This window comes from Triplophysa rosa, linkage group LG10 (genome assembly GCF_024868665.1).
Source record: "Triplophysa rosa linkage group LG10, Trosa_1v2, whole genome shotgun sequence".
In the NCBI taxonomy this organism is placed as follows: Eukaryota; Metazoa; Chordata; class Actinopteri; order Cypriniformes; family Nemacheilidae; genus Triplophysa; species Triplophysa rosa.
The window spans coordinates 8,759,508-8,769,214 of record NC_079899.1 but is presented as its reverse complement, the minus strand read 5'-3'; the positions used below and the strand labels follow the sequence as shown (position 1 = coordinate 8,769,214).

The 9,707-nt window shown below is 39.8% G+C and overlaps 1 protein-coding gene across 6 annotated transcripts in view; it reads left to right on the top strand.

Annotated features, from left to right (window-relative positions):
- Positions 1-2,630: 2,630 nt before the first annotated feature.
- Positions 2,631-9,707, top strand: part of tmem260 (transmembrane protein 260) — a 42,188-nt gene continuing 35,111 nt past the window's right edge. For 5 of the 6 annotated variants that reach the window (XR_008963645.1, XR_008963647.1, XR_008963646.1 and 2 more), the window contains exons 1-3: positions 2,631-3,126; positions 6,056-6,087; positions 8,117-8,268. Coding sequence is in view for 3 of the 6 variants with exons in the window: in XM_057343428.1 (XP_057199411.1) it covers positions 3,021-3,126; positions 6,056-6,087; positions 8,117-8,268 (290 nt within the window). In the remaining 3 variants the exon portion in view is untranslated. The remainder of the gene's footprint in view (positions 3,127-6,055; positions 6,088-8,116; positions 8,269-9,707) is intronic. The other variant, XM_057343429.1, reaches the window with a different exon arrangement.

The window sequence follows — 9,707 nt, the reverse complement described above, 5'->3', positions numbered from 1 at the left end:
GATTACTCAAGTCTATCCAGGTGCAGACGGACTTGTGCGTATTGTGGAAGTGAAAACACAGGCAGGAGTCTTCATCCGTCCTGCAGACAAAATCTGCCTCCTGGAAGCCAGTCTTCTTAGTTGACTCTTCTCAGTTGAATTAGTTTATTTGAGACATCACCCGTCCTTTGTTTGAATGACCTGTTTGAGTCATTGGGGCCGGGATGTTGGGTGCTGTCCCTTTAAGGTCGCTGATTCTGTGGGCACAGGTGACTGCTTGGGGGTAGGAGCGACAGGGAAAACCACTAAGGGAGAAAAGCCATGTTGTTTCATTTTGAGATTTACAACAATTCCAGTTTGAAGCTATTACTTAAAACTATATATCCCCAGAGTGGTGAGTAGTTCTTATGTGGTTTAAGTGTATTTATAGTTTCTGATATGTCGCTATGTAGATCGCTATTTTGTGATTGGCGCCATAGCGCCTAAACGGATAATGTAATACACTTGTGTTTTTATGTTTGTGTAGACATTTACTGGTTTATATTGCTTGTTAAAATATTCATGCAATATATGTTGCATTTAGCTGGTAAACGAGGTTAAATATGCGTTTGTGAAACAGAGATTACTCTAGAAGTACGTGTTGTTGATTGTAGCACATATGTGATCATCCTTAATGCAAATATGTGATATTAGCATTATAGGGATTACATATACAGGTGCTGGTCATATAATTAGAATATCATCAAAAAGTTGATTTATTTCACTAATTCCATTCAAAAAGTGAAACTTGTATATTATATTCATTCATTACACACAGACTGATATATTTCAAATGTTTATTTCTTTTAATTTGATGATTATAACTGACAACTAATGAAAATCCCAAATTCAGTATCTCAGAAAATTAGAATATTACTTAAGACCAATACAAAGAAAGGATTTTTAGAAATCTTGGCCAACTGAAAAGTATGAACATGAAAAGTATGAGCATGTACAGCACTCAATACTTAGTTGGGGCTCCTTTTGCCTGAATTACTGCAGCAATGCGGCGTGGCATGGAGTCGATCAGTCTGTGGCACTGCTCAGGTGTTATGAGAGCCCAGGTTGCTCTGATAGTGGCCTTCAGCTCTTCTGCATTGTTGGGTCTGGCATATCGCATCTTCCTCTTCACAATACCCCATAGATTTTCTATGGGGTTAAGGTCAGGCGAGTTTGCTGGCCAATTAAGAACAGGGATACCATGGTCCTTAAACCAGGTACTGGTAGCTTTGGCACTGTGTGCAGGTGCCAAGTCCTGTTGGAAAATGAAATCTGCATCTCCATAAAGTTGGTCAGCAGCAGGAAGCATGAAGTGCTCTAAAACTTCCTGGTATACGGCTGCGTTGACCTTGGACCTCAGAAAACACAGTGGACCAACACCAGCAGATGACATGGCACCCCAAACCATCACTGACTGTGGAAACTTTACACTGGACCTCAAGCAACGTGGATTCTGTGCCTCTCCTCTCTTCCTCCAGACTCTGGGACCCTGATTTTCAAAGGAAATGCAAAATTTACTTTCATCAGAGAACATAACTTTGGACCACTCAGCAGCAGTCCAGTCCTTTTTGTCTTTAGCCCAGGCGAGACGCTTCTGATGCTTCCTGCTGCTGACCAACTTTATGGAGATGCAGATTTCATTTTCCAACAGGACTTGGCACCTGCACACAGTGCCAAAGCTACCAGTACCTGGTTTAAGGACCATGGTATCCCTGCTCTTAATTGGCCAGCAAACTCGCCTGACCTTAACCCCATAGAAAATCTATGGGGTATTGTGAAGAGGAAGATGCGATATGCCAGACCCAACAATGCAGAAGAGCTGAAGGCCACTATCAGAGCAACCTGGCCTCTCATAACACCTGAGCAGTGCCACAGACTGATCGACTCTGTATCAGTCTGTGTGTAATGAATGAATATAATATACAGGTTTCACTTTTTGAATGGAATTAGTTAAATAAATCAACTTTTTGATGATATTCTAATTATATGACCAGCACCTGTATATTTGATTTATAAGCATATAATTTAATGCTTACTATATAAAGCTGATGTTAAGATGGTAGACATTTTATTTTGTTGATGTGAACAATATTCGATAGTAATTGTAAATTGTTTTTTTTTTACAGTTTGACCACATACATACACATGCACAAATACTCTCAACTAAATTAAACGACAACGACAACAACAAAGACAAAATGTGTACATTGTGAGTTCTGCACGAGAGGAATAAAGTACAAAATCAAAATCTCAAGTTAATGTTATCATTTCATGGGTAACAGGTATACTGTAGTACAAATGCACATGGGTAATAATAGCTAGAGAATCTATTTAGTTACTAAATACAGTGCTTTGACTGAGACTCCATCTTCTAATATAAAATATCAGAGTGCATTGTTGACTACTGTGGTTATGTCGTCTCTGACACAAAATTAACCTTTAGGTAACCATCATTTCCATCGAAATACAATCACTACTGAATAAGATAAAACGACATACAGTCTTAAAAATCCTCTACAACGTTTCAAAGAAACATTCTTTAAGCGGCACCGGTAACTAGGGTTAATATGGTAAATTTTGATAGAGCTCTTACAAACCCCGCCCAACCAGGAAGTCAAATTCCTCACCAGCCAAACCCACGCAGAAAGTCTCAAATCTACAATGGAGATGTAAATACAGTCAATAAAAATTGCGTAGTTATTACGCATAGTGATTGCGCTTCTTTTTACGCGGTAACTCTTTAAACGATTGGTTTGGCGTGAACGCTGCAACACAGAGCAACATTGCATTGCTATCAACATGCTGCAAACAGGAAATCGGGTACCTTAAACGATTATTTTGTTATGCAACACATTACCTATGTAAGACTTAGTCCGCTTATTAGTATAAACACTACAAACAACATGCTAGCTTCGGTCGATGTCTTTAACTACGCCACAGAAAGCTAGTCAATAACTATGTATGTAACGTAAAAACAAGCGCAAATAACAGAAACGTCCGAAATGTCGCCGGACAAGTTGACATGGACGCTGACGGGAGCTACAGTCGCCGGTGTTTTAGCGGTATATGTTCCCTGTGCTCCGCGGACTGTGCCCGGTGGAGACTCAGGTACAATTACACGTGTTTGTGTTTACGTCACATGCATCCTATCACAGCGAAGCATATTGTACTTATCACACCCATCATATAGAGATGCTGTTATACTTTCTAAATGCATGTGTAAACTTGAACCTACAGTGTCTCCAAACAATATTCGGACTCTTTAAAACTTATGATTGTTATTACCACTGGTCAAATTTTTTCCAAAAAGTGTCCAAATATGTGTCTGTTCTTTTACTTGTTCACTCTCCATGTTCTGTACTATTCTAGCACTTATTGTGGATATTTGAATGTTCAGGAATGTCAATGACATCAATAACAAAATTTTAGTGATGCCAATAACGTAAACATATAATGGAATATTATCAATCCATGCATTTGAGGTGTTTTAGGATTTTTGAAATGCTGTGACATTGGTAACTAAAGATGGTATTTAAATAGTAGACATGTGGCTGGCTATGCTGTCAATGAGAACCGTAGATTAATCCCTCTTGCGTGAGGACAAAGATTCACCAGAAACGAGAGGGAGGGAAATTAAATGCTGTGTTGAAAACAAATTCTGTTTGTAACATTTCAGAAAAAACTGAAATTGCTTACCAGTTTGGACTTTTTACCTGTCTGTTGACCTGTGACCTGTATCACGCACAGAAGACTATGTGAATGTAAATATTACGTTTCTGATCTTCATACTTTGTTATTGTCAGCGTTATACTCTCTGGCAGTTTTTTTTGAAGGGTTGAGTTATTTAAAAAAAAAAGTATCTGCTTGAGGCAAGTTATAACCTTTTCAGCAACTTATGTTAGTACAACAGCTGACTGCATTACGTTGTGCAGGCCGACATAGTGTAAATACAAAAATGTACGTAAACAGTGCTTCTGAAATGTCTGCGTATAATCAGGTTCAATAATGTGGAGACAAAATGAACTTTTTTTCTTCTGGGGCTGTGCAAACAAGCAGCTGCTGTTCGGTTAGCTATGCAACATCTGCACGGGCAAGGTGGCTTTTGGAGGCTTTGGGGGGGGCAAGAAGCTGGTTCAGGGCTTACAAAGAGAAAAAAATCAGCCAGCCCCTTAAGCGTGGCATTTAGGGACATTGCAGGATGCTGCCGTGATAGCGCCAGCTGAATGCTCGGCAGAAATTCTCCAGGTCTCCGTCTCGCAGTTCTAATCCCTTTAGGTGTGCTGCGCCCCGGAGAGGCTGAGCGGGCGCCCCGCGGCACCGCTGTTGTCTAGGAATGCGAGTGTGGAAATGAGGGGGATTATGATGGGGGAAAGGCTGCTGTCGGTGCTTGATGGTGTGCTATCAAAAAGGCACTTGGCTCTTTCGCCGCTGTCCTGTGCTCAACTGAATTTGGGCCCTTTTCTCTGTTTCGTGGCCCCTCCCAGGGACTGGGTACCGCTTTCAGCTCTAGACGCAGCACATGCACCGCTATGAATGAAATTGGGAGGTGTAACATGAAAAATGTTGATTACAAGGAGATCCAGACGCTTTGAAATTGGGTAGACCTGGCCTCAGTGTGTGTGTATTTATTTCCATTCTAAATAGGACAGTGAAAGCAGAGAAAATTCAGGCGCTGAAATGTGAGGGGTCTGCACCTTCTGATAGAAGACTTCCAGCTTGACAACGAAAACAGACGACCGCTAGTGATACGCTGGAAGTGCCAGCTAACCATTTTAGAAATGTTTTGGATGCACTGAACATTTCGTATTGCATCATAGCACAGTTTATGGGATTTTACAGTGTTTAGGCAAGTATTGCATCAGGCAGCATTGCTTAGATTTATACAACCAGGCTAAAACATTCAGGATTACTGCCCGAATTTACTTCTTTATCCACTGATCTCTGAACTGCAGTTAGATGCATATTTTTAGTATGTAGATTTTGAAAAAGGGACTGATTGTCATATCAAAAACATTTGTAATATCAAAAACACACTCACTCAAAGTTTGTATTTATACCCATGGAAAGTAGCCAAATTAGCCAACATCTTGCTAACATACCTTCCTTACGTTGAATAAAATATGAGAGAAATTATAAAGATGCTCCAATATTTGCTTTCAAGGATATATTTATGTATTGCTTACATTAAATGGGTAGTTCATCCAAAAAAGACAATTCTGTCATCATTTACTCACGCTCATTCCGATGAACACAAAGAAAGATATGTGGAAGAATGTTAGTAATTTCCAGGACATCATTGACTACCATAGTAGGAAGATTTAAATGGTAGTCAAAGGTGCCAGAGAACTCTTTGTTTTTCTAAATTCTTTGAAATATCTCATTATGTGTTCAACAGAACAAAAAAATACAATATTTTTTTTCCTACTATGGTAGTGGATGATGTCCCAGAACTGAAAATTGCTAACATTCTTCCAAATATCTTTCTCTGTGTTCATTGGAACAAAGACATTTATACAGGTTTGAAACAACCTGAGGGTGAGTAAATGATGACTGATTTTTCATTTTTGGAGGAACTATCCATTTAAGTTGTATAATATTGTAACATGGTTAATTGGCCTATTTGTAAGAAGAAGGGGGTAACACTACAGTTCACACGCCCCCATAGAGATTAAGGGGTGGCATTATGCGTGTGGCTATGTGTAAAGCAACCGCACTCGCGGGCACGTTTACGCTTGTGTATGCTATGCAGTGATGCTGAGCTCTCTCGCCTTGCGTCACAGAATACGGGAAGAGCAAACAGATTTGCGTTTGTATGTGTGCATCTGTCTGCTCAGGGATCAGGGGACACGTGTGCGATGCAAGGGAATGAGCGTGTCGCTTAGGAAATGTCACACTGGGAAAATTTTGCAGGTTTTGATCCGGGCAAATTAATGCAAAACCCAGTGCAAGTATTTGATTTGGGAAAACTTTCAGGACTTGTCTCTTAATAATAATTATTGGGTTTACATTAATTTCCCTCTCTGTTTTTCTACCACAGGAGAGTTGCTGACTGCTGCCTGTGAGCTGGGGGTAAGCATTAGCTGCATTGTTTAATCAATCCACTCATTAACTCTTATAAGCATTAAGGAAGTTTAATTAAGTATGGGGGGGAGAAGAAAGATGATTAATTTACTTTTCAGGCCACAGGTTTTTTTTATCCTCTCTTTTTTTACTAAGTTAGGACTAGAGAATGCTATAATTTGCAACCCTGTTCTTCAAATCCAATTAGACTGAATGGTTAGGCAATGGCTTTTGTAAGCTTCGCCTTATGTACGGTATAAGGCTTATTATACTCAACCCTTCTCCTTTTTGTGCATGCATGTGTGCGCTTGTGTAAGCCGCAAAGAATGAGCTAAATCGGGTTAACAGTTATAATAAGTTTTATTATTTAATAAAGTTTATTACGCCGCCACGATCCTTTTAGGGAGGCTGTGGTGGTGTCACTATGCCAGTAATCCCTCCCTCTGTCCGTGTGGCCTGCCTGTCTGGCGGCTCTCCCCAGGGTCGGAGGGCTCTCTCCGGGCCGCCGGCCCTCCCTTCCTGCTCCCTGGAGTCGTGGATCTGTTCTCCTTTAAACTCCTTGTAGCGGGACTGCCCCCTACCGCTCTCCAGCTGTGTGTTCTGCCGTTTGCCACACACTTACAGAGTGAACAACGCATCTGCTCTCCTCTCCGTGATGCATGTTGCGTGGCTCCAATGCAGGCATTTCTTCCACACTAGTCATAGGCGTGCACACACGTACTCGTGCACTTTCTATTTCACCTTGCTGGCACTTCCAAATGTGTTCTTCCCGACCTTGCCATCTGTTGTTTACCATAGTGTCTCATCCGTTTTCTTGTATAGATGGATATTAGTGTTGGGGAAGCTATTTTCTAGAACACCGAAATCTAAAAGCTACTTTTCAAGTGGATTTACTATAGACACGCTGCTCCTTTAAAATTGCTTTTAAAAGTGAAGTAACTGGAAACAGAGCTGGGAAAATAATGATAGTTTTTAAATTTCAAGTCCGTATAAATATTGTCCTGCCATCGGACTCAGTGGTTAGAGGCAAGGCAAGTTTATTTGTATAGCCCATTTCATACACAAGGTAATTCAAAGTGCTTTACATAAAATGATTGACAAAGGAAAAATAAAATACAGAATGCGTAAGACATCTTTAAAAAGTAGATGATTTCAAATTAAAAATACAACTTTAGAATTTAAAAGACAATAAAACTGTAATAAAAATGTGTGTATATATTAAAAGAATAAAATAAAAAGATAATAGAAATAAAAGTGCAGTTGATTCGAGATTCCAGGTAGGGGTGGCATAATGGCTCACCTTGTTTTGAGTGAACCTGTCATGGTTCTGCCCCACCTTGTCTTGCTTTTCTTGACCTAGTGGCAGAACCATGACAGAACCTCTTGTTTTATGTGGAGAGTGACGTTTTGTCCCTGTTGGTCTTCCACTCTCCGGTGTTAAAATAAATTTGTTACTGTAAATGCAGCGTTAAAACCTAAATGAAAGCTAATGTCACACAACTGAAAAGTGTGGTCACGCCGCACTTTCTTTGTTACCTCAGTACTTTCCAATAAACTGATTGGCGTGGCCAGCTTTTTGAAATTGTTTGGAGGGATGAATTGACTGGGACCCTCTCTCCGTCTTTGATCTTGAACTCACACTGGCTTTTACACACTGGCTTGTCCACCAATTTCCAATCCACACCTCTAACAACCTTCTTCCTTGCTCTTTGCTCTGGAGCACTGCGTTTCTCAGCCTGCTGTGCCTGTGTGTGTTATCAGGCCAGTAGGAATGAGACAGTCTTTAATAGCTCTGGTCCTTATCGCTCCTGAGGGGACTTAGTGCCTAATTGCTGGGAAAGCAAGGATACAGCAGATCAGGCTTTTGGGGGAGAGGGGGGACAGTGTGAAGCTGTTACCCGCAAAAGTAAGGCCTGCCTTTGAAAGCTGAACTGTAAGGTGATGTGCGTGTGTGTGTAGGGGGTTACTAGATTTGTTGCTGTTATCTTTTCTTCAGAATGTTCTCTAAGTGAGTTTACAGTTGTCTCTTCCCCCCCAGGTGGCTCATCCTCCAGGATACCCCCTCTTCACCATGCTCTCTTCTCTGATGCTCTCACTTCTTCCTCTCAGTTCTCCGACACACAGTATCAATGTCTTGTGCGCTGTCTTTGGGGCCGGAGCAAGCGGGGCCCTCTGTTTTACTGTGTGCAGGTGAGTCAGTCTCAGACTTTTAGAAAGGTGACCAAAGCTTTAGGGATACTGTACATTAGTACCATAACCAATTATGAGTATCGGAAGTCTAAATACAATGATGGAACTAACTATAATTGTAAATAGATAAGCATATCAAAGTGAGGAAAAAGGCTTGTTGTTGACATCAAAGGCTGAACATCCAATGAAACTACACCATTTTGCAAATGTGTCTGTCAGTAGCCAAATTAGACAGAAGCTTGCATGGGCAGGTAACATGCAATGCCCTCATTGTCAAAAACCATGACCAAAACTTAGACTTAAATATGTAAAAAAAACTTGTAGTGAGGATAAACAGAATTTGTGCTAATAACTGTGAATTATTGGCTGAGAGCAAGAATGCATTCAAATTCATTTACAAACCAGAATTGTTAGTTTACCTCTTCAGTGTGTTCATAATAATTTAGCATATACTATATAGTTCATTAACATATTTATACAATCAGTTTTGTGTGTTTATTTATTTACTTTTGTATAGACCACTTCGCAAAATTTGAACACTGGTCCAGAAGCACATCCGGTTTCATTTTTTTTAATGAATATTTTTCAATCTTATAATTACGTTTTAAAATGAACATTTTGATTTGGTTATAAATGTTCTGTTGGTTGCATTTTGTTCAAATGTTTGTGTAGTGTTAAAAAACTGAAGTTCTTCTTGACCACATGGATTAAAGTGAAAAAAACCCTTCTGACTGCTTTTTTTTCAGGCCAAGTCATATTCCTTTAACGAATAGCGTTTTAAAGGGAGATGTTTTGAACAAGTTTACATAGTATTGCCAGTTTGTGTATTTTAAAAGCTATTTTTAATCTATGAAAAAATTATACTTACCTAGACAAATAATCAACCATCTATAACTTTTCAGTGCATTTTTGTATTTATCGTATAAGACTAAACAATGTTTTCTGAAACTCTTAATAATTAACAGAAAAAAAGAACAAAATAAAAGGACCACTAAAGACCAAAAATGTTGTTTGTATGTGTCTCCAGAGAGCTTTTCACTTTTTCTGCCTTTTGGCTGTGAAACCATATTCCTGAAGCTTGGCTACACCTGACACCAGTTTCAATGTTTGACAAGGTACATGACTAGTTTCAGTGTTTGAACTAGCTACAGTGACTAGTTACAGTGTTTGACTAGCTACAATGACTAGTTACAGTGTTTGACTAGCTTGTCCAAGGCGACCGTTAAGAAGGTAGCCTATCACTTTAACATTTCCATGGCGACGCGCACCGCAGAGCCACAGCAGCTGTATGCAGCTGTAGCAGCAATGACTGATGCACTGCTTTTACATCATTTTTCTTTTTTACTCAAAAAAATTCACAAACTGTTAACTATGTCATGAAATATCTGACATTCCGATTGTCAAATATGTGCACGTGAATGTGTTTTGTTGTTTAAACA